The following is a 26,078-nucleotide window of genomic DNA, read 5'->3' on the forward strand; positions in this document are numbered from 1 at the left end:
AATATGTATTAAAATGTTTAAATGGAAATGTAAACATTGTTGCAATCAAAATTTGATTTGGGACTAGGTATAATAAAGTAAGTACTATATCAAAGTCGCACATTTTTCACAAAAAATACAAATGCTTTGAAAAATATGTAACATTTGTTGACCAAACATTTTCAATGATAAATACTTGGTATAATTTTTGGAGGAGGAGAAGCAAAAATGCAACTGTAAGATCTTTTGAAAGAGTGAAGTTTAATAGAAGTTGTGTAATTGTTTGACAGAGGTATTGACATTATTTTCTGGAGGCATCTGTAAATATGTAATATGGTTTACTACAAATATTTGTTGGCATTTTACAAGAAGCAATACACTGGATTCAGCCTTTCATGACTAGCATTCAGGGCTTGAAAGGTACTGATCAGCTTTTGTGCACAGAAAGATTGGCAACTAATACAGTAGTTCTCTGGTGAGTTAACATTGTGGGATCTGGAATTGCAAAATAATACGAATGGCAAATACTTATCAGTTGACCCAGTTTTCAGTGGCTGAAGGTTAAATCAGGCACGGTTCAATTTAATCATATCTTGCACTGTTCGGAAATTGAAATCAAATAGTCAGATAGCATTCATCTTAAATGCTTATTTTAATATATTCACATCCAAAGAAAGAGGAATAAACATGCTACATATGAGTATATTAAGTGACCATCTTCTATCCGACATTTAATATATTTTTTTAAATTTGTATTATTTTCATAGAACTTGTTTCATTTTTGGGGTTTTGATTGAGAAGGTAAGCATTGCACCAGTTCTAAAGCAAATAGCACGGGGTTTGGTTTGGAAATAGCATCAAACTAGTTCCTGGTTATCATCTAGCCATCTTATAATTGCTTCCTCCGACAGTCATCCTGATTGGTATTGAAGTCTTTCTCCCAATTCAAGCATGCAGACTGATTAATCCAAATAGTTTCAGTCTTGAAAAGGTGATTCCTGTAATAAGTTTCAACACTGCTGTCTATATCGATTTGATTTTTAATTCAATCTCAGGTTTATTTTAATATTTGTGACATGAAGTAATTATTTTTTCCTGGTCCCTTTACAAAACTTGAGTATTATATTTATTGAATACTGCCTAATATTTCTCACTGACCTTTCTGTGATGAATCCTGAATGAAGATTTGCATTAATACAAAAATAAAAAAGTTACAAATCTGTTTTGTGCAGCATACCTCTAATTGGTAAATAATAAATTAGCCTGCCATTTTGTGGTATTTTCTTTCCCCTAACTGCAGCTGGAAGTAACTTGCTGAAACATGATACTCAGTGAGTACGATGGCGTTATGCAGGCTACCTCCATGAACTCAGAATGGCTGATCTGATGATACATGTGAGAGAAATTACAGGTTTTTGCTCGTCTTTCTTTTCAAGATCTTGAAGTAGCCACAGTAAGAGTGACGTAACTGCATTGTTGTAAATATACTTCCAAATTCCTTCGATAGTAATTTTACTGTATAAGCTTTTAAACCGGGCTTAAAACAACAGAGGTTAGAAGAAAATGAAGAAGAGAGTGGTATAAGAAAACAAAATAAATAACTGAAGTACGTTTGTAATTTTTAATGATTGCTTTGTAGCAGTATTAGCAACAAGCCATTGAATATGGAATTTGTCCCAGAAAATTATGGCTAATGATTAAATGTTATGACAAAAAGTATGAATGAAGATAAGATTTAAATATGTAATTTGAAGATTGGCTGGCTTGAGTGAATAGTGGGAATGAAGAATTAGGTGGAGGTTGTGGAGTTTGCCTGCAATTTTTAAAAAAATTATATTTTGATTGAATGGATTAATAAGATGTAGTCCATGGTGAAATGGATTGTGTGTCTATGGTGCCTGTTGGTCCGTGTCTGTCTTTCTTTTGCTGTTACCCCTCTCGCTCTTCTGCTCTGCATTTCCTTAGCAGAAGCACCTCTTCTGTCTGTTCCTAATAACTGGGATAAACTCCATTTTCAGTGACTTATTAATAAATATTTGTATTACCATGTTATTGGGTATGAATTACAAAAAAAAACTAATAGCACTATCATTTTGGTTGTTACTATAAGTGTAGATTCTGGTGAAACAATTAGATCTCAAATTTGTTTGTTTTTGAAAATTCTGTTTGTCAGAATTAGAGATTTTAGCAACAACACAATGAGGAAAGCCCAGAGGCACATGGGAAATATTTATTTTTCCACTAACATCCACCCGTTTTTTTGCATTTAGATGCCTCTTTAAGTTAATGACTTTCCTACCCTTAACCCTCCCCACCCCCTGCAGTTGAACAGCTTCCATAAACACTTTGTCTACGTATTTGATTCTGTTCTAAACTTCACCTTCACAACATGAACTGCTGGATTCTTGTCCTGATGTTTCAAGAAATTGATTTCAGTTCACTTTTCTCAATCCTGTAATTATTTTCTTCATTATTTGTTCTTCGGCTATGGGTGATGTTGTACGACAACATTTATTGTCTTTAGAACATTGAAAATAGGAATGATAGTATGGGATTGGGGTCACGTTGGCCGTACCAAGTAAGGATGACAAACTGAAGTTTCTGAAAGAAGTTATTGAACAAGTTGCATATTCATTTAAGTTCCACAACTTGCTAGGATTTGAATTCACAACTTATATCTTCCTAATTCAATCCTTTAACACTTAGATTTGTATTCTGAAGTATCACTTTTGAGAACCTGAAGATCTGTTTCTTTTCAAAGCATTTTACTTGGACATTTGCTTGACACTGAGATAATGTGGCTTTCCTTGTATTTACTCTAGGGCCAGCATAGTTTTCTGATTCATGAAAACAAAAAAAATATGTGCAGTACTCTTGGCTTGACCTGGAACACTGAGTATTTTTAGTCGAGATAATGGTGCTGAAAAAGCACAGCAGGTCAGGCAGCATCCGAGGAGCAGGAGAATCGACGTTTCGGGCATAAACATCTGGAATCATCCTAATGAAAGGCTTATGCCCGAAACGTCAATTTTCCTCCTCCTCGGATGCTGCCTGACCTGCCATGCTTTTCCAGCACCACACTCGTCTCAGATCTGCAGTCCTCACTTTCTCCTGAGTATTTTTTGTGTCTTGATAGCTTCAACATGACTTGTGAACAATTTGTATTCAACTGATTTTGCAATATACCCAAGATTGCTTGTTTCTTGTTCACCTTTCATTTTAAGGATATGGGCTCATTTAGTCTCGTAACATTCAAAATTTCTGTTAACTTCTGTTGTGGCAAGCTCTGTTATACCATACAGTGATTAGTGGCACTTATAATATCTCAACTACACAGGACAAATTTGTGGTTAGTTTACACATCAAAGACATTTGATTATCAGAACATTGTAGAAAGGTTATTTCATTCATTTATATTGATTTCTTCCATCACATTTGTGGATGTAACTGTTCAATGAAAGAATCTTTATAATTGCACACTAAAGGCTGATTCTTTTCACTGATCTTTCAAAAGTGAAAATATTTTTGCATATAAAACTAGAATATCTTGAAAGATATTTTGTGGCATTTTAAAATTATAATGCTACTATGAAAGCATAAATGATATTCGTTAACACTCATTGAAAAATGCTAACTTGGAAGTCATCTCATTAATTAGGATAAACTAACCACTTGAATGATTTTATTTAATGAACTTAAGTGCCTGACCTAGTTTCTGTTGAAAATGGATGCATTATATTGAAGATCCTAATGAAAAGATAGGCGATGGGTTAGTTATCCCATTACACTTTAATTCCTGATTTCAGCCATTTACAATTGTAACCAGACGTTGCATGTCTGATTTTCCCTTTCTCCAATGATTGATAATGTGAGGACATTTTCTAAGGATTCATTGCTGTTCTTCTGTGTGACATGTTGCTGAAATATTGTTAATGCCGGTGACATGCTTAGAGTCCAATCATTGAAGGAGTGTGACCCAGTTAATGCTAAATTCTACTAATTTCATTAATTAGAAAACTTGAGCTTTCAATTTGTTCCTTCTGAACATGTCCTTGATCAAAGGAAATTCTCGTAAGTTTATTTTTAAAAGGTATACTAGAAATCATAGAAGTACACTGAATGTGTCTATTCTGTCCTGGAAAGCTCCTTGCAACGGTTCTGAAGGTTTTCATTAAGTGTAGTGAGAAAAGATATTCTATTCCTTGAACATTAACATAGTCCTTTGATTCACCTCTGAAATTATACCTGCATTGATCCACTGACTAAGTAAGGTAAAGCCACTTTCAGATTTCAATGTAAGCCATAAGTGCATTTTTCCTATCTGTTACTGATTCCATGTTTAATTTGGTGGGAACCTACTGCTTGGTTATTAAATCAATTAGATATATTAAATTTGCAGCATGCAAAACTTACTGAAACACGCAGCAGTAGTAAACAAAATGTCTTTCTATTATGCTAAATTTGCAACATACTTCGTATTAGCCAAAATATGTTCTTAAATTAGCTTGTAAACATTGAAATAATTTACTCCAGTAGTGGTTATAGCACTTAAACTCACATGCTTTTAAACAAGTGGCAGATTTCATCAATATTTGGGTCTAGATTTTGTGACTGTTCATGATTTTCACAACTTTCAGCTCTTTCTTCAGGATTGTTTGCATTTCTGTTCTGAGTGCACATCCAACAATCCTTTTATCAGGAAGAGCTTTGGAAATTAAGAAGGCTGACCTGCATGATCATCAGAAAAATTCTCAATCCTCTCACAAATGGGAACAGTTTCTTCTTATCTGCCCTGTCCAACTCCTCATAAGATTTGACAGAGCCATTCAAAATACTTTAAACTTCCCATCCCAACCAAAGTACCTGAACTTTGGAATGATTCCTGTGAGTGAACTTTTACTCAATCTTCTGGAAGCTTTCATGTGCTTCCTAAATTGTGCCCAGAACTGGATACAATACTACAGTTAATTCAAACCATTACTTGATATAGTTTAATCAAACCTGCCTTGCTTTTGTACTGTATGTCCTTATTTATAAAGCCTATGATTTATTTAAGCTTTATTAGCTGCCTTTGTACCTTGATATATGTGCAGGAATATGCATAGGTCACTTTGTTCCTGCATGTCCTTTTTGAACTGTAACCATCTCCATGTTGTTTACTCTTTCTTCCGATCATAATTCATCATTTCACATTTCTCTGCATTAAATTTCATATACACTTGTCTGCCCATTCCATCAGCCTGTAAATATCCTCTTGGAAGTTAGTTATCATCTTCACAATTTGGAATGCTTCCTTATTTTGGTGTGTAGTTCGCAACCTTTGAGATTGTGCCCTATATAGTCAGGTCTAAGTCATTGAAATAAATTAAGAGAAGCAGTGAATCAATACTTTTGGGGAATTCAAGCTCCTTTTCAATCCAAAAAAGCAATTGTTTACTACTATTCCGTTTCCTTTAGCGAAGTTTGTATCCATGCCGTCACAATCCCTTTATTCCAATGGCTCTAATTTTGATAACATGGCACTTCATCAAATGACTTCTAGTCATCTCCCATTGACCATCCATAGCATTGCAATCTCTGAATTCCTAACTGTCTGTTTCCTTGGGATTATTATTGGTCAGAAACTGAACTTGGCTCACCATATAAATATTGTAGTTACAAGAACAGAACAGAGGCTGAAAATAATGTGGCAAGTAATTCACCTGTCTCCTTGAAACCTGTTGTCCATTTACAAGGTACAAGTCAGAACTCTGATGGAATCTTCTCCATGAGCTCAGCCCCAAGAGAACACAATAAATTTGTTGCATTTCAAGACCAAGTAACCTGCGTTATAGACACCACATCCACCATTTTCAACAGTTACTCTCCCCACCACTGAAGTAAAATGGCAATCTATTCATAAGATGAAATGCTGCAATTTATGATGGCTTCTTTGACAGCACATTCCATACCTGTGTCCATTACAGCCAGGAAGATCAAGGGTAGCAAAGACACGTGAACACCATCACTTGCAAGTTTTCCGTCCAAGCCACACACCACCCTGACTTGCACTATATTGCCATTGCTTCACTGTTGCTGCATAAAAATCCTGAAACTGTCTTCCTAACAGCACAGCACTATAGATGTACTTACAAAGGACTTCAGTGGTTTGAAAAGACTATCGCCACCATCTTCCCAATGGCTGAGCAATAAAGGATAGTTTTACCAGTGACATTATCTGAGTTAATTTTAAAATAGCCTTCACTCAATAGTATAATATTCATCAGTGATCTAAGATGTGTAATTCACTGGCCTCTGATACCACCCCTATCTTAAGGAAGATGGAAAGACCATGGCCAGCACCTCAGAAATTTCAATACGTATTTCATCTGGTGACTTACTGATGGCATTTGGGAGTCTGGATAATGGACAATATTTCCTCTTCGAATCTGAAAGCATTGTTTGTTCTACTACTAATTTGAATATTAACCACTAGTCAGCATCACAGCTTCCATGTCATCACTGGATATGGACACCCATTAACCAGACCTGGATGTACAGTGCCACTCATGATATTGCTTTCTGTGGTAGCTGTCCAAGGAAAAGTACTATTTGTATAGTAGTTTACATGATGACTAGAATGCTGAAAACTACTCGGCTGTTTTATCACAAATGGGTATTTTAAAGTTGGGATTTTAAACTGCAGCACTTTTAAAGAAATGTTTAGTTTTGTTTTACATCAAAACTAATATGAGGCCAGACATTAATTTATAAAATACTGCATGCATTTATTTTTTTTTTAAACTGTTGCAATTGTGTTGTGACAACAAAAGTCTTCCCACCTTTATTCTTCAGAGGCTCCAGGAGTAGGTCACAACACAGATCTCCTTCAAGACACAAAGATAGGCATGATTCTAAGAGTCCTCAGACGAAGCGTTCACGATCAAAAGATAGGCACCAATCAAAAAGCTGTTCTCCATCAAGGTAAATTTCTGTTATGGTTTAAAATTTAAGGAGCCAAATGTCAACTTGTCCTTTGCAGTCTCATTTCTTTAATACTTTCAATTTTGGTGTCAAAACAGCAGCTAACGAAAGTAAGTTATATATGGACTGTCAGCAAAGAGCATCTCAATAAGCATGAGATGCTGAAACATTGCTTCTGTCTCGCAACTAAATACCACTGTCACTGAATTTCTGGTGTGATCTTTCAGTCATTTCTACTTGACTTTGCCAAAGAATGTGAACCGGTGGCAAATGTGTACTGATGAATCTTAAAAGTCTTTATATATTCATATTTCCAACGAGCAGTTCAAAAACAAAACTACTACTAAAATAAAATTGCTCTACCTATCAGAGCCGTAATGTTGATGCTATCAATCTTTCAAAATGCTAGTATTTCACTTTTTTTTTCACTCAAAATGGTTTTGTTGCCTGTGTAGTTTTGTAGAATGCTGTTTGTTCTTTATATTCAAAGTTGGTGGTCATTTTCAGTACTATGTCAACTCCACTATATTAAAGCTTATATGGTGGATGTTAAGAGGATATTGCCCCATTAATGACTTGTGATGCTATTTGCTAGCCTTCTGAACCATTTCCATCTGTACCCCTATCAAAGGATAGAGACTTTAAAAACTGCAGATGCTGGAATTCAAAGTAGATGGCTAGAAGAAACAACAAGCCAGGCTGCATCAGGTGGTGGTGAAGCCAACGTTTTGGGTCTAAACCTTCTTCAAGAATAGAGGTGGGGGTAGGAGTGTTGCAGATAAAGAGGGGTTAAGGATTTTAGGTGGGGAGAGGGGCGGAACGGTGAGATAGTGATAGGTGAACAAGTGGTGGATACGACCTAGTTGGTTAATGGGAGGGATGAATCTGGTAGCTAGAAGGAAGGGTTGGTTAGGGGAATAGAAGGGAAGAGGCAGGGCTGGAGAGGGAGTCGCATTGGAGGGGGAAGATGAAAGGTTACTGGAAATTGGAGAATTCAGTGTTGAATCCTCTGCGCTGTACACTGCCCACGCGGAAGATAAGGTGTCCAGCTGAGATGCTCGGCAAAATTTTACATTTGGTCTCACTGATTTGGAGAAGGCCATGTCGGGTGCACTGGACACAGTAAACTAGGTTGGAGGAAGGCAGGTGAACTTCTGTTGGGGCCCTAGATGGAGTTGAGGGAGGTGGTGTGCCAGCCGGTTTTGCATCTTTTATGGTTGCAGGGGAGGCACAGGGGATTGGGGGGTGTGGGGAGGTGATGGTAATTTGCTGGGAGAGTGGTGTGAAACAAGGAGTGACGAAGGGAGGGCAGAGAGCGGTGGGAAGGGGAAGATATGCTGGTTGGTGAGGTCTAGATGAAGTTGGCAGAAGTATTTGAGGATGATATGTTGGATGCGGAAACAATTGGAGTGGCAAGTGAGGACAAGGGGGACCCTGCCTTTATTAAGATTGAAGCAGGGTGTTTTAGAGCAGTGGAGTAGGGAGTGGTGGAAGTGTGGTGGAGAGCTGTTTGGATGATATGGGAGAAAAAAAACTGTTTAAAAAAGGTGTTCATATGGGGTGCTTAGGAGTGGAACGTTTTCTCGTCAGAGCAGATTCAACAGAGATGGAGAAATTGCCGAAATGGGGTGAGAAGAGGTTTAGTCCAGGTACTTAGGGCAGTCTGTGCGTTTATAGTAAATGTCAATCCATAAACTGTCGCTGGGGACATCAAGAAAGGGAAGGGAGGTATCCAAGATTGACCAAGTGAATTTGAGGTCAGAGTGGAAGTTGTGAGTGAAGTTGATGAAATGCGCTTGTTCAGCCTGGGTGCAGTATGCAGCACTGGTGCAGTCATTGATGTAACGGCAGAAAAGTTTGGGAACAGGTACCCATGTATGTACTGAAGAGGGACTGTTTGACGTAGCCAACAAAGAGGTAGGCGTAGCTAGGCCCCATATGAGTGCCCATGGCCACCTCCTAGATTTGGAGAAAGTAGGAAAAGTTGAAGCAAAAGTTATCGAGGGTGAGGACTATTTCAACGAAGCAGAGGAGGGTATTAGTCGGGGGAGACTGGATGGGTTCACCTACCTTTGCTCCAACGTGGTGAACTTAAGGAATGTTTTGCTGAAAATGTGTTGCTGGAAAAGTGCAGCAGGTCAGGCAGCATCCAAGGAGCAGGAGAATCGACGTTTCAGGCATGAGCCCTTCTTCAGGAATGACTCATTCCTGAATGACTCATTCCTGAAGAAGGGCTCATGCCCGAAACGTCGATTCTCCTGCACCTTGGATGCTGCCTGACCTGCTGCGCTTTTCCAGCAACACATTTTCAGCTCTGATCTCCAGCATCTGCAGTCCTCACTTTTTCCCTTAAGGAATGTTTTGCCAAGCATCTCAGCTGGGCCTGGAAGGGTCAGCCTGATCTCTGGACCACCACCTGTTTCAATTCCCCTTCCCATTCCCTTTCCAACAACACCTTATCTTCTATCTGGGCAGCCTACAGCCTGGAGGACTCAATCCCTCGACTCCCTTTCTAGCCATGCCTCCTCCATTCCACCTACCAACCCTCCCTTCCAGCTACCAACCAGATTCATCCCTCCCATCGATCAACCAAGGCTAACACAAGACAGGCAGCCTTCCATCCCTTATCAGTAAAATTGCTCCACGTTACCTGGAAAGAAACAAGAAGGCTCACAGTTAACCTATGATAAATGCTTCCCCTATGTATGGTTCATTTGTTTCTTCCAACAATGGCATTGACCCTTGATTAGTTCCGTTAGGCAAGTTGCTTAACTGCAGCATATGTGTCTGCTGCCATTCCGGGAATGACACAACGACACAACACCACAACCTCCTTTACAGGGAATGTGACACAAATGTTACTAGCCAAAGCCTGGATATTGTCCAGTTTTTGCTGCATTTGAACATCAACTGCTTCAATACCTGAGGAATCGTGAATGACGCTGAACATGGTGCAAGCAACAGAAAATATCCCCACTTCTGGCCTTATGTTGGAGGGAAGGCCAATGATGACGTAGCTGAAGATGGTTTGGTCTAAAACACTACTGCCCTGAGGATCTAACAGGCACTAGTAGCATAGTGGTAATGACCCTACTTGAGAGCCAGGAGGTCTTAGTTCATCTACTTTCTCCAGAGATATTTAAAAACAAGTCTTAATATTTTGCTTAGAAAATATCTGCCTTGAGGAACTCCGATGTGCAGCAGCTGAAATGATCAACTTCCAACAATCATTTTTCTTTTTGCTACATATGATTCCAATTAGAGAGAGTTTTCATCTGATTCCAGTTGACTCCAGTTTTTCTAGGGCTCCTCAATACCATACTCAATCAAATGTCATCTTGATGGCAAGGGCAGTCACTTTTACCTCGGGAATTCAGCTTTTTTGTCTATGTTAGTCACAATACCACTATTGTTACTCAGGTTTGAGTAGGCCAGAGATTTTAGTCTGGTCTGCTTATTTATTTACTGAACCATTGCAGGAACCTTTGACTCCCAAAAAGATATAAAAATCAGCATAATTAAAGAATAGGCCAGTCTTGACTGATTACAGTGTTTTGATAGTAAATTGACAAGATAATGGAATTTTGACATATGAGCTTATATTTTCATCTTTGAGGTTTCTCGCAGGGATTGGGAAAATTATCAGTTTCATTCAGCTGCCTCAGAAGAAAGTGCCTCCAGAAACTGATTTGTATTGCAGCTGCAAGCTGTAGTCAAACCAGCCAACCCAATAAGAAGGTTGGAAATAATCAGATTGTCGGTATTGAGGCAAGCTGCTGTAAATACTGTGGGACTTCGTCCTTTTAGAACAACAAAAGTGCCAGGTCTTCTAACCTCACAGTCCCACACAATTCCGTGCCAATCCATGCCAGGCTGTGACTGTTTCCTATTGCCATGTCAAATATGCCAAATTATACCTCTCCATCCAACTCCCAAAGCCCATATGCCAGTCTGTTGCATTCTTATATCCATTTCCCAATATGTATGGAAGCAATTAACTTAGTCAGTGTACGTACAAAAGAAGTTTTTAAAACTAATCATTAGCCATTAGTTTCCGTTTAATGAAAAGTGTCAATTATTCTTACCCTTTAAAGTATCAGGAGCAGCAACTGAAACAACTTGAAATCTCTTAACCTTGTATTAAAGCAATTATGCAATGAACAGAAGACACCAGAGAATCAGAGTTGTCAATTGAACAATGTTTTCCTTGGGCTTCAGGCGCTACAACAATCTAATGAATTTCTATACTCTTAGCTAAGCTTCACTCTACATTCTATTTCCAATAACTGATTCCAAAATAACTGAACCAAAATTCTGTTTATCCCAACCTTAAATATATTCAGCAGTCAGCTTTCTACAACCCTCTGGGTTGACCAATTCCATAAATTCACAATCCTTTGAGTGAAATAATTTTATTCTCATTTCAGTTTCAAATGATTCGATCCTTACCCAAAGGCTGTGCGCCTACTTTTTGTTCCCATATTCCCAAGGAATTTATCTCTTGGGGTGCTTCAGAATTGTGCAACTCTCAAGAGATTTCTGAACTCCAGAGAGTATGGATCCACTTTATTCTGCCTGTTATAGGATAATGCCCTCATCCCAGGAACTAATTTAATGAACTTGCATTGTACCACCTCCAACAAATATATTCTCTTTCCATCTCCTGGTCTACTCTTGCTTTTAATTCATATGTTCATGCAGTTTTGTGAATGTAAAGACCAAAACAACATGCAGTACATCAGATGTGTTCTCACCAAAACACTATACAAATTCTGCATTCTCACTTCCTAATTTAATCCCTTGCATTAAAGGCTAACATACCTTTATGAATTGCTTGTTCTGCCTGCATGCTGCCTTTTTGCATTCCTTGAATGAACACGACTAAGTTGCTTTAAACATCAACACTTCAATTTTCACACTTATTAAAAAATATTCTTTTTTTTTCAATTTTTCGAATAAACCTGTTCAAAGATGTTTTTACACACCTCTGGAGCAGTTAAAACTCCCAGTTCAGAAGTAGGGACACATCCACTGCACCACTAGACACTTTCCTACCTTATATGTTATCTGCCAATTTGTTTCCCACTAACTTAATATCACTCATCACTTGAGGCTTATCTATACCCTCTCTACAGCTTATTAATCTCCTTTTAGTCCCTAGTCGGTCCACAAATGACCTGCTAGAACGTGAAATGCACTCTGTCAGAAAACTGTCTACCTCCCTTTTTAAAGACTGTAAATAATGCATGTTCGCTAAATAAATTGCAGACTTTCCAGTGAAAACTAATACCTTCTATTGCCAAACCATCTGTTTTCTAACTACGCTCCTGAGGCCTTTTCAATTCTGTTCATTTTAAACAAACTGTCCATTTTTCAGAAATCTAATTCATTCTTCAGTAGTAGCCCTAATAGAACCTAACTTGTTTATCATCCCATAGAAATCTACAGATTCACCATCTCAGTCTACCAAGAGTGACTCCAAAATTTTACCTGCACAAATACTTGTTGCATTAGTCCTGCAATTGTATTTTACTAGTTATATATAAACCCCTTTGTGTTCCAACTTTTAAAAGGCATGTCAAATTAATTTTCAGATTAATCTTGTCAATTAACTTTCTTTTATTGCTTTACAAGCGCATCTCTAACTTGCTTTCTTTCTCATCTGAAAAGTTTTAAATTTTTCTACCCTTGACGTTACAACACTAAATTGCTCTTATTGCACATTTCTTCTAGGATTCAAAGATTCATTTGCTTTTGTTCCTAAGTAACTAGAATAGAATGTATACAGTACTGCTTGGAAGTAAAACATTAAGACCTTTGTCATAGTCTAAGACTTAACAGGCCTGTTCCTATGATAGGTGAACAGAAATTCACCTAAGTTCTAAGTTAGAAGAACTTTGTGATTTTATTAGGTATTTTGTAGCTCTCAGCGTAAAATTTAAGCTTTCTTGTTTTTTCTCACTGCATTGTAGAAGTAATTAGTTGTGTGAAATGCTTTGAGATGTTTCAACAACCCTGATGAAAGACTCTATAAGTGCACATGTTATAAGGCAAAAGCAGTCACAGTAATTTGACGCTTGCAAAAAAAGTCTGATCTTATTTTGTTTTCTCCACTCTACAGGAAGTACTTATTTTTCTTAATCAGATTTAATTTAGTAAGCAGTTTCAATATAAATGCAAGATAGATTAATCTGAAATGTTATTGTATCTTTGTAAATCTGAGAGACTGGAGGCTAAATATTTCAGCAAAAATTTAATATCATTTTAAAATGAAATTCAGAACTGGCAGTAAAGTACTTTAAAATTTGAATCTTTAGAGTAAGTGTACACACGAAATAGGTCTTGCTTAAGATATGTGTTTGTTCCTGAGAGTTATGAATTCCTTGTTCACTAATAGAGAAAAGACAACAGAAAGTGACAGCAAAGCAAAAGAAGAAAGCAAAGATGCAGATGGAGATTCTGGGAAGAAGAAAGAAAAGAAGTCTAGCACTCCACCTGGAAGAAATAGCTCATCTAGGAAATCTCGGAGTTCAAGCAGGTACGCACCCAGATAAACTAAGGCATCTTGAGTTCAGAAAATCATATATGTACTCGTTTATATTTGAGTTATCTTCAATTTGATGAGCTGCTGCCTCACAGCACCAGGGTCCCAGGTTCGATTTCAGCCTCGGGCGACTGTCTGTGTGGAGTTTGCACTTTCTCCCTGTGTCTGTGTGGGTTTCCTCTGGGTGCTCCGGTTTCCTCCCATAGTCCAAAGATGAGCAGTTCAGGTGAATTGGTCATTCTAAATTGCCCGTTAGTCAGAGGGAAATGGGTCTGGTGGGTTACTCTTCGGAGGGTCGGTGTGGACTAGTTGGGCCGAAGGGCCTGTTTTCACACTATAGGGAATCTAATCTAATCTAATCATCTACAAAACAAAAGAACTGAATTTTCATGGAAAATATTTGTAAACACTTCAACCAAAGTAATCACAGGTAATTTTTCAAACTCAACATAATTTGTTTGAAATCTGCTGTGAGATGTTGAATAGGATAATGATGAGGTGTTTAATGGATGACAAAATAGAAAAGTCACCTGTTCTAGGTAGGCTTGCTACAGTCATCCATTTCTTTGTGGATAATAAAGTGATGCAAGATGGAATGCATCTGTTTAGCACCATGAAGAGAAGGAGTACGAGCGACTTCTTGGGTATTATAATCGGTACAGATTTAATTGACACTTGGAAAATTATCAGTTATTAAATAGAAGTAATTTGGATGTATTATAAGCAATTTTTTCCAACTACTAACTTGATTTTATTTGGGCAAGTATCACATAATGTTGTTGATGATAGTGTGATTGAGTATATGAGTTTTCATTTGATAAAGCACCACATAATAGACTTGAACTGGGATTAAAGGAACAACTGCTGCATTAAAATGCATATGGGCAAGGGACAAAAAACAATGAACAGTGATGAATGGTTTCCTTCCAACTGAAAATACTTATGGAGCAGTTTCCTCCAGTGTTTCGAATTAAGGCTGCTGTTCTTTTGGAGAGAAGAACTCAGGCGACTGACTGTGTGGAGTTTGCACGTTCTCCCCGTGTCTGTGTGGGTTTCCTCCGGGTGCTCCGGTTTCCTCCCACAGTCACAAAGATGTGCAGGTCAGGTGAATTGGCCATGCTAAATTGCCCGTAGTGTGAGGTAAAGGGGTAAATGTAGGGGAATGGGTGGGTTGCGCTTCGGCGGGTCGGTGTGGACTTGTTGGGCCGAAGGGCCTGTTTCCACACTGTAAGTAATCTAAAAAAAGAAATACCTGCATTTGGGTAGCAGGAAATAATTTTAAAGTTCGTACATGACACAAACTCACAAATGCTGAGCATCGGAGTAATCATTCAGGGAACTTGAATTAACAAATTGGGCAAGCACAAAGCATATTAAATTTAAAGTATACAATTACAAAAGTGATATATTTTGAGGAAGAGCAAAAAGCTAAATAGAACATTTTAAAGGTAATTGTAGAAATAGAAATGGACTGCAACACTTCAAGAAGCTGGCGCACTACCAGCAAAATTAAGGATGAACAGCAAATGTTGGCATTTCTAACATTCATCACGTGAAACAATTTTGAAAAAAAAACGGAGAAACTTTGCAATAACTGTGCATAAGTCTTTGAAGTGGCAGGATATAGAGCTCAACATTATCCAGGTGTAGTCAATTTAATTAGCATTCTATCTGCCACCTTTAATAAACACTTACTCTGCCATCAGCACTAAGTGGTGGAGGTCTATAGCATTTGTAAGATGGGGAGAAAGTGAGGACTGCAGATGCTGGAGATCAGAGCTGAAAATGTGTTGCTGGAAAAGCGCAGCAGGTTAGGCAGCATCCAAGGTTTTTTTGTTGCTGGAGGCCTTTTTTTTTTGTTGCTGGAGGCTGAAGAAGGGCTCATGCCCGAAACGTCGATTCTCCTGCTCGTTGGATGCTGCCTGACCTGCTGCGCTTTTCCAGCAACACATTTTCAGCATTTGTAAGATACACTGTAGCAATTCACCAAACCTCTTTTGACAGCACCTTACAAACTTGCAACTTTTAGCACCACAAAGAACAAGAGCATGAGGCACATGGAAACACTGTCACCTGCAAGTTCTCTAACAGGTTACTTATCATCCTGAGTTCTGAAGAAGTTCTAATGAACTCAAAGCATCAATTTCATAGCTCTCTGAAATTAAGCAGGAACCAGTTCTAGTCGCTTCACTCCCCAAGAACTCTATTTTATATCAATTGAAATTAATTGTTTTTGTTCTCAGGATTATTCAGGTATGTGTGCTGCTTTTGGATTTCAAATCTAAACTTGGGCCTGAGAGTATTATTGCACAAGTTCATGCAGCACTCATGGAGAACAGTTTTTTTTAAACCAATTTTCAACTAGAAGTACTGTGGTGCACTTGAAAACAAAGTCCTTCTATGGGAGAGCATAAACTGACATAATTACTTGTGGACCACAGAAAAGCTGCTATGGTAATTGTGGAAAGTCTGCACTTCCAATGTTCTAGCTTTATTTGAGCAAAACCTGAAGTGAAGGAAACATAAGGCACTTGATAGTTTAGAAGTTTGATCAATCCTGAAAGTTGAAACATTGGCCAAAATGTGCAGTGTATGCATTTGTTCATCTGATTCCTGGCATTGTGTTAAATTCTTGCTGGATCTCACAATGAGCTAGAAGTATAGTCTACATTACCTAAATATCTGACCTATTTCCATCTTTTTAGCATCACCCATTTTTGCCTTTGTTCATTTGACTCTGAAAACATCATCCACGCAGTTGTCACCTCCAGACTAGCTTATTTTAGAACAGCTAATTAGTGCTGTTTTTAATATCTTATTGCACCTGGGTGATCGACTAGTTGTTCTATTTTTGGTGGTATTGCATAATGAAGAAATCTCTTGTTTTCTTTGGATGGTGTTGTCAAATATTTTACTAGTAAATGTTTCACTTAAAGGACTCCACCTGAAAAAGTATGGCACTCCCACAGTAATGCACTGGAATTTCAGCTCACTATATGCAGTCAATTCTTCCACATCCTTCTGGCCCAGGTGATGCTGCCGTTAGGATTGTTTATTGTCCTCCGTTAATGTGAACATGTTGCAAAATTATACACATTATGTTTACAGAGAAAAGTATCGCAAAAAAAGCAGGAGTTTATCAAGGAAAAGATCCAAGTCTCCAAGAAGGAGGTCCCGGTCTCCAAGAAGGAGGTCCCGGTCGCCAAGGAGGCGGTCCCGGTCACTGAGGAGGCGGTCCCGGTCACTGAGAAGGCGGTCCCGATCGCCAAGGAGGAGGTCCCGATCATTGAGGAGGCGTTCCAGGTCGCCAAGGCGACGTTCCAGGTCACCGAGGAGGCGGTCTAGGTCGCCAAGGAGAAGGTCCCGGACGCCAAGGAGAAGGTCCCGGTCGCCAAGGAGAAGATCCAGATCACCACGAAGGCGAGTCAGGACACCAAAAAGAAAGCTATCCAAATCTCCATCTCCAAAAAGGTGACTTTACATACTTTCCAATATATAACATGAACAAAAATAGTTTGTTTTTGACATAATATAAACACTTGATGGGACTGTCTTATTGGGGAGGTTGAGTATGTTGGACCTGCTATCGCTGCAGTTTGAAAAAGTGGGGGGCAACTTAATTGAAACATAGACAATTCTCAGGGAGGCTTCATGGGTTAGATGTTGGTAGAGTCTAGGACTAGTGGGCGTAATTGCAGACTAAGATGTCGTCCTTCTAAATCAGAGATGAGGAATTTCTTTTGTTGGAGGGTACTGAATTTGTTTAATTCTTTATCACAGAGGACTGTAGATACTGGGTTGTTAGGTATATTCAGGGCTGAGATAGACATTTTTAATCAGTAAGGGAATCAAGGGTTATGGGGAAAAAGGATAGGGCAGTTACGTTAAGGTTTGTCAAATCAGCAGGCCCAATGGCAGAATGTCCTACTTCAGCTGCTACATATTATGGTCTTATAGTACATGTTCCTTTAACAATGAACAACCTAAAGTTGCACACTTACACTTTGAACTTTCATAATCCTGCCCCATGAATGTCTTCCTCTTATTCTTCTTCTGTCCTGTACTTTACTGTGCCTTCAGCCTTCAGTAGACAGTTCATACATATTTCTTTGACTGTGCTTTCATTCGTCTGCCTAATTCTTCTCCCATTGTTGCTTCATGTCTTCATTCTTCTTCCTATTTCAATTAAATTCTTTGGGACACCTGGCTTTGCCATATGTAATATATTGCCAGACTGTTCTTTCTGCTTTGTTTGATGAGGATGCATGGCAGCCTCCGTCTGGTTCAGTTCACTTGCAGGCTCTCATTTACAATACATGATGCTGACTCCCACCCAATTGCCAATGATAATAACATGATTGCTGGTTAGAGCAGGAATCTTCAAAAATAGTTAACTAACTGAGCTCAGCTCCTTCAGGTCTTCGATCTTGTGTAATTTCAGCTTTTGCTGGCATCTTTAGAATTTGACTTTGCATCTGCTAAAACCTGGAAATTAAGTTGGCAAACCACAAATTCGCTGGGCAGTGACAAGCCACTATTTTTGCTCCTGCCATTTAGGTCAGACTATTGACTCTAAAATAGAGTCCTCGTTACGTTCTCCTTAGACCAGTGTGTAAAATGTTTGTCATTTATTATTCCATCAACTTGTAACATGGGGAAACTGTCTGATATTACTGTGTTTTTTAAAAATGGAGTGTTTGTGCAATGGAAACAAAACTCTGTTTCATAATGCTGTTACAAAGATTTTGTAATGCAGTCTGGTATGATCACTTCTAAGCCTGATGACCTTAAAAGCATGTAAGACATCTCCGACCACCATTTTTGAAGTCAACAAGGCTAGAAGAGCACAGTAAGCGAGACAGGATTGGGAGGTGGAGAAATCTGACATTTCAAGTTTAACCCTTCTTCAGGAATGAAGGTGGGGGTTGGGGATTTGCAGATAAAGGTAAGGGGAGGTGCCGGGTTGGTGATAGGTGAATACAAGTGACAGGTGCAATCTGGTAAGTCAATAGGAGGAATGAATCCGGTTGACCGGGTTACCAAGCCGGTGCAATGCGTAGAGACACACACACAAAGAGACGATAGGCGCAGGGGTAGGCCATTCTGCCCTTTGAGCCTGCACCACCATTCAATACAATCATGGCTGATCATCCTTAATCAGTATCCTGTTCCTGCCTTATCTCCATAACCCTTGATTCCACACAACCTTGTATCTGCAATTCCCCTAACCCTACCTCTATCCCTGAAGAAGGGTTATACTACAACGTCAGGCTGCCTGGCTTGCTGTGCTCTTCCAAACTCTGGCTTGTCTGCTTTGGATTCCAGCATCTGCTGCATTTTTTTGTCTCAAACCATTGTTGAAGTAACGTATGGTGATCTGACTGCTGTTTTGTTCTCTCCTTGTTTAGAAACATTTACTGCTCACCATTTCCCCATCAACGTAGTTGAGATTGCAAACATGCTATTATTGTGTAAAAGCAAACCTATTAAAATATACTTCAACACAAAATTACATTGTTATTGTAGGTGTTAGGTCAGCATATTTTTCAGATACAGAGGAACTTCAATTATCCAAATGACACTGACAGGAAGTATTTTGTTCAGATAATTTAATGTTCGAATAAGTGAACGACAGATAACACAATTTAGCCAAGCACGGGGACATTATGATCTTGTTTGGATAATTGCATGCCGGATAATTGAGGTTCCTCTGTACATTGTTTTGGAATCACTAATGAACGGGGATTACTATGTTTAATGGAATATGTTGAGTGAGACGAGAGGCAATTGGGGGTCGCTTAATTCAGTTGGCTGGGTGGCTGGTTTGTCATGCAATGTGATGCTGACAGCATGGGTTCACTCCCTGTACCAGTTGATGTCAGTGTGTGACCTTAAACTCACTCCTTGTCTTAGGCATGGTGACTCTTTGACTAAACTCCCAACCATTTGGAGCAGCACAGTGGCTTAGTAGTTAGCATTGCATCTTCATAGCACCAGGGACCCAGGTTCAATGATTGTGTGGAAATTGCACATTCCCTCTTTGTCTGCATGAGTTTTGTCTGGGTGCTCTAGTTTCCTCCCATAGTAGTGCTGGTTAGGTGTATTGGAATGCTAAATTGCAAATAATGTTCAGGGATATGCAGGCTGGGTGGATTAACCTTGGAAAATGCAGGATTACAGGGATAGGGTAGAGTGGTGCATCAGATTTGTGCAAACTTGATGGATTGAATGGCTTGCTATCACACTGTTGGGTTCTATGATTCATCTCTGTCTAAGGTGACATCTGCATTTGGTCCTCTGGGACTATGGCATTTAGACTTCAGACTTTATCAGTTGATATATTTCTCCCTGGGGATGTCTAAATTTAGCATGAATTTTATACACAAAGAGGGTTGCATGGTGTATTAGTGAGTACCATTAAATTTATTTAGCAGAACTGCCTTAAGAAGTTACCAGGAAATTATATCCACTTAGTCCCCTTGAGGTAATATATTTATGTGGATTTACAATTGGCTAACCGAGAACAAATTAGGAATAAAAGGGCAACGTTTTGGTTTGTAGGCTGTAATTAGTGGGTTCCACAATGGGCAGTGGTTGCGATTAAGTTCTTTACAAACACTTTTTTGTGTTTCCATTTAGGTGATGACTTCTATAAATTCATGTGGTTTCCCCAGTGACCAGCTCAAAGAATCACGTGATGACATTTTACATTTCAAGACATTTACTGTAACAAAGTAAAATCAACATCACAGAGGCATTCTTTAGTGGGCACCTAATACATTATATTACAGAACAGGTCTACACCACTGTCCCAACCCTACCTTAACACAGTGGAAAATGCAATCCCTGTGTTTTTCCATTATTCTGCACTCTTCATAGAGATAGTCTTGAATTGTCTCCTCATGGCTGGTAATGCTACCCTCTAACATCTGATATTCTTCCTTACATCTTGTGTGAATTCTACCCTCACCAGCTGTTTGTTTGGTGGTTAGCCCATAATATATGATAGGTCTACCTCCCACAAATCCACGGGTCTTATTAACAATGTGAGTCTACAAGTCTCCAGCATCAGAATCAGCTGCTTCTGCATTTTTGTCAGTACGTTAACTTAAAGTCAGGTGAAAACCTTTGACTCAGAATCTTGTCATATAAGTCTATTATATAGAGTTCATTGCAACTTCCCCTCACCACCAAATAAATAAATATTTCAGAAAGTTCTATTTATCGTAAGTTTGGAAGTAGTCTAATGGTTATAGCACTATAGTGGTGACCTAAATGAGGGGACCAAGTGTAACATATTGAAGATTGGTGGCAATGAAAATTTGCTTGGTAAATTATGCTGTCAGGAGAATGCAAAAAATGTTTGAGTAACAGTCAAATGAGTGGACAAAGATGCTGCCAGGCTCCTTAAGCCTACACCACCATTTAATACAATCATGGCCAATCTTATCTCGGTCTCAATTCCACTTGCCTGTCTGCTCTCCATAATCTTTAACTAATTAAGACTAAGGAGGAGATGGATTGATTTTTATTTAAACTTAATGTCCCAGCATCCTCCAAACTTTGGGGTAGTGAATTCTATTGATTTGAGAGAAATAATTTGTCCTTACTTCTGGATCAAATCTGTTGCCTCATCCTAAAGCTATGATCTTTCATTCTAGATTGCCCCACATGAAACATCCTTTCTGTGTCTACTTCATCAATCCCCTTTTGCATTTATATGCCTCAATTAGACCTTCTCTCATTCTTCTAAACACGGACAGTAAAGGCCTAAACTGTTTTATCTTCATAAAATGAATCTCTCTAAAGTGGAAGGACAAGTGGAAGGGCGGCACGGTGGCCCAGTGGTTAGCACTGCTGCCTCACAGCGCCTGTAGACCCGGGTTCAATTCCCGACTCAGGCGACTGACTGTGTGGAGTTTGCACATTCTCCCCGTGTCTGCGTGGGTTTCCTCCGGGTGCTCCGGTTTCCTCCCACAGTCCAAAGATGTGCGGGTCAGGTGAATTGGCCATGCTAAATTGCCCGTAGTGTTAGGTTAAAGGGGTAAAGGTAGGGGTATGGGTGGGTTGTGCTTCGGCGGGTCGGTGTGGACTTGTTGGGCCGAAGGGCCTGTTTCCACACTGTAAGTAATCTAATCTAATCTAATCTAAAAAAAATAGAAAAGCGGATCATCTTTCATTGAAAAACTGGGAAATATTGATATTCGATGAAACCTCAATTGTACAAATCACAAGATTAACATGTAGGCACAACAAGCAATTAGGAAGGCAAGTGGTCTTGTTGCACTTTATTGACAGAATTGGGATGCAGGAAACATGGCTGAATTATAAAATTGTGACTGAGCAAGGGGCAGGACTATCAACTCAAGGTTTCAGGGTACAGAGGCTATAGGCCAGAGAAGGGGAGGCAAGAAAGGAGGGGAGTGGTGGTTTTGATTTGGAAAATATCACAGCGGAACACTGATTATTCCTAGGGGATCACCCAGTGGAGCTGAGAAAATAGGGTGATGGGATTTTACTGAAGGTTTCAACACACACAAACACACGCGCGCATCTGCACACACCAGTAGTCAGTGGGAAACTGAGGAGTAAATATGTAGGTTAATATCAGATAGCTGTAAGAATAATAAAGTTACAAATCACACAACACCAGGTTATAGTCCAACAGGTTTCGGAGCGCCGCTCCTTCAGGTGGTTGTGGAGGACACAATTGTAAGACACAGAATTTATAGCAAAAGTTTATAGTGTGATGTAACTGAAATTATATGTTGAAAATTACCTTGATTGTTTGTTAAGTCTCTCATCTGTTAGAATGACCATGATGCTTTTACTTCTTTCATGTGTAAATCACAAAACCTTTTTACAAGTTACATTCTCAGGTTAACTGTAACAATTGGTGTCAGCCAGATAAGATGTTGAGATGTTGAAGGTGTTAGCCCCCTGTATTCCCTGTCTGTGCCATAATGTTTAGACTGATTCTAATCTAAAAAGTGAGTTAACGGAGTCTTAAATGGATTCATGCAGTTTTGAGCAAAGTACAGTGGAACTCTGCAAGTACAAATTCACCCCACAAATGCATATCTGTGTGTGCGTGTGGGTTTTTGTGTGTGTGTGTGTCTGGGTGGATGTTTGTGAGTGTCATATATATATATGTGTGTGTGTGTGTAAGTAAAGTGGTCTAAGTCCGTGAGAGAGTGCATGTGAGTGTGGGAGTGAGAGTATCTGTAGGGGTGTGTGCGCGCCTGGGGTGGGGGTTGGGAGTACCTGGTTGTGAGTACCTGTGAGAGAGAGTGTATATGTGTGTGAGTGTAAAGATAAGTCTGTGAGAGGGTGCATGTGGGGGTGTGTGTGTCTCTAGGAGTGTGTGTGAATGTGTGTGTGTGTGCGCGCGCGCGCATGTAGGAGTGTGTGTATAGTGCAATGGTGGTCACCTGTAATGTGACATGAACCCAAGGTCCCCATTGAGGCCCTCCCTATGGGTACGGAGCTTAGCTATCAGCCTCTGCTCGGCTACTTTTCGCTGCTGCCTGTCCCGAAGTCCGCCTCGGAGGATGGTCACCCGAAGGTCCTAGGTCGAATGTCCTGGACCACTGAAGTGTTCTCCGACTGGGAGGGAACACTTCTATCTGTTGATTATTGTGCGGTGCCCATTTATCCATTGCCGTAGCCTCTGCTAGGTTTCACCAATGTACCATGCCTCAGGGCATCCTTGCCTGTAGCATACTAGATAGACACTCCTACAGACATACACTCCCACACTCTCACATGCACCCTCTCACGGACTTAGACCACTTTACAACCACACACACACACACACATATTTATACACTCACTCTCACAGACACTCACAAACCCCCCACCCCAGACATCCACACACACAAAAACCCACATACACGTATGCATTTGTGGGGTGAATTTGTACTTGCAGAGTTCCATTGTACTTTGCTCAAAAACTGCATGAATCCATGTAAGACTCCGTTAATTCACTTTTTAGATTAGAATCAATCTAAACATTATGGCACAGACAGGGAACACGGGGCTAGCACCTTCAACATCTCAACATCTTATCTGCACTCATATCAATTGTTACAGTTACCTTGAGAATGTAACTTGTAAAATAAGTTTTGTGATTTACACATGAAAGAAGTAAAAGCATCATGGTCATGCTAACAGATGAGAGACTTAACAAACAATCCAGGTAATTGTCAACGTATAATTTCAGTTACTTCACACTGTAAACTTTTGCTATTAATTCTCTATCTTACAATTGTGTACTCCACTACCACCTGATGAAGGGGCAGCGCTTCGAAAGCTAGTGCTTCCAATTAAACCTGTTGGACTATAACCTGGTGTTGTGTGATTTGTAACTTTGTACACCCCAGTCCAACGCCGGCATCTCCAAACCGTACGAATAATAGGTTGTAATAGTAGGGGATTTTGAGTTTTTGGACATAGATTGGGACTGCCATCGTGTTAAGGGCTCGGATGTGCAGATATTGTTAAGTGTGTTAAAGAAAACGTCTTGATCAATATGTAGTGATGGCCTTAAGTAGAGAAGAGGAAAAACTCAACCTCTTCTTGGGACAGAGGTGTTAGTGCGAGAGTATTTTGCGACAAGTGACCATAATTCGGTTAGTTTTAAAATAGTTTTGGAAAAAGATAGGCCTGGTCCACAAGTTAAATTTCTTAATTAGGTCAAGGTCTGTTTTGATTGTAATGGACAGGAAAGTTGATTGGAGTTGATTCATTGATAATGACACATGTTGCAAGTGGGAGGCTTTCAAAAGCAAGATGAGAGTTCAAGGGCTGCATGCTCCTGTTAGTGTGAAGGGAAAAGCTAGAGCAACCACTGGATGGCTAGAGATATTGAGGCTCTGGTCAAGAAAAAGGAGGCATATGTTCAGTAAAGACACCTGGGATCAAGTGAATCCCCTGAGGAATATAGAGTTGTAGGAAATAAGGGAGAAATCAGGAGGGCATAAAGTTAGCTTTGTCAGATAAGGTTAAGGAGAATCCAAAGGGATTCTAGGAGTATATTAAGGCAAAAGAGTAACTGTGGAGAGAGTAGGATCCATTAAAAATGAACAGAGCCATCTATGTATGAAACCACAGGACATGGGTTAGATCCTAAACAAATATTTCCTGTCAATATTTACTGTGGAGAAAGTCATGGAAGCTAGGGAAATAAATAGCCATGTGTTGGAAAGAGTCCACATTACAGAAGAGGAGGTGCTGGGTGTCTTAAAACACACAATATTAGATAAATCACCAGGACCTGATCAAGTGTTTGCTAGGACATTGTGGGAAGCTAGGGAAGAAATTGTAAAGCCCCTAGTATTTATATATTAATATTAGATTTTAGTATCATCAACAGACACTGGTGAGGTGTGGCAAGACTGAAGGGTGACTAAAGTTTTGCCATTCTTTAAGAAAGGCTGCAAGGAAAAGCCAGGGAACTATAGACCAGTGAGCCTGATGTCAGTAGTGGATATAACTTTGAGAAGATTCTGAGAGACAAGATCTGCATACATTTGGAAAGGCAAGGATAGCCAGCATGGCTTTGTGTGTGGGAAATCTACTTGCAAGATTTGCAAGACCTTCAACATGGGATTCAGAGAGAGTTAGCCAGTTACATACAGAATTGGCTTCACGGTAGGAGACAGGTGGTGGTAGAGGGCTGTTGTTCAGACTGCTCCCCATGGTTCCTCTGTTCAATAAGACTCCCTAGTGCGAACCATCAGCTGTGTAAGTCCTGCTCTAGTTTGCCCTACCAAACTGTTGTTTGTCATTTATATGAATGATTTTGATGAGAATATAGAGTCATGGATAATAAGTTTGCAGATGACACCAAAGTTGGTAGGCTAGTGGACAGTGAAGAAGGTTTTCAAAGAGTACAATGCGATCTTGATACACTGGTCCAATGACAGGAGTTTAATTTAGATAAATGTGAGGTAGTGCATTTTGATAAGACAAACCAGGGCAGGGCTTGCACAGTTAATGGTAGGACCCTGGGGAGTGTTATCAAACAGAGAGGCCTAGAGGTGCAGGTACACTGTTCCTTGAAAGTGGCATCACAGTTAGATAATGGGATGTTAAGTCATGGTTGTACAAGATTTTGATAAGGCCTCATTTGGAGTACTGCACACAGTTCTGGTCACCCTGCTGTAGGAAATATTAAACTGGAAAGGGTGGGAAAAAAAGACTAACAAAGATATCACTACATCTGGAGGAACTGAGTTATAAGGAGAGAATGGATAGGCTGGGACTTATTCCCGGAGAGCATAAGAGGCAGAGGGGTGACCTTTATAGAGGTTTATAAAGTCACAAGGGACGTAGATAAGATAAAAGCCAATGTCTTTTCCCTAGGGTGAAGGGGTTCAAAACCAGAGGGCAAAAATTTAAAAGGGACCTGAGGGGCAACTAATTCACGGTGGTGCAGATATGGGACAAGCTGCTAGCGAAAGTGGTAGAGGTGTGTACAGTAACAACATTTAAAAGGCATATAGACAGCATATGGATAGGTTTAGAGGTATATGGGCAAAATGCAGGTTAAATGGGACTAATTCAGTTTAGGAGAACTGTTTGGCATGGA

The 26,078-nt window shown here is 39.6% G+C and overlaps 1 protein-coding gene across 1 annotated transcript in view; it reads left to right on the top strand.

Moving 5' to 3' along the window:
- LOC122557974 (splicing regulatory glutamine/lysine-rich protein 1-like) overlaps positions 1-26,078 on the top strand; it is a 42,933-nt gene that overhangs the window by 11,339 nt on the left and 5,516 nt on the right. Inside the window, exons 5-7 of the mRNA XM_043706282.1 lie at positions 6,814-6,942; positions 13,340-13,480; positions 16,595-16,957. Coding sequence (XP_043562217.1) covers positions 6,814-6,942; positions 13,340-13,480; positions 16,595-16,957 — 633 coding nt within the window. The remainder of the gene's footprint in view (positions 1-6,813; positions 6,943-13,339; positions 13,481-16,594; positions 16,958-26,078) is intronic.

This window comes from Chiloscyllium plagiosum, chromosome 2 (assembly GCF_004010195.1).
Source record: "Chiloscyllium plagiosum isolate BGI_BamShark_2017 chromosome 2, ASM401019v2, whole genome shotgun sequence".
Taxonomy (NCBI): Eukaryota; Metazoa; Chordata; class Chondrichthyes; order Orectolobiformes; family Hemiscylliidae; genus Chiloscyllium; species Chiloscyllium plagiosum.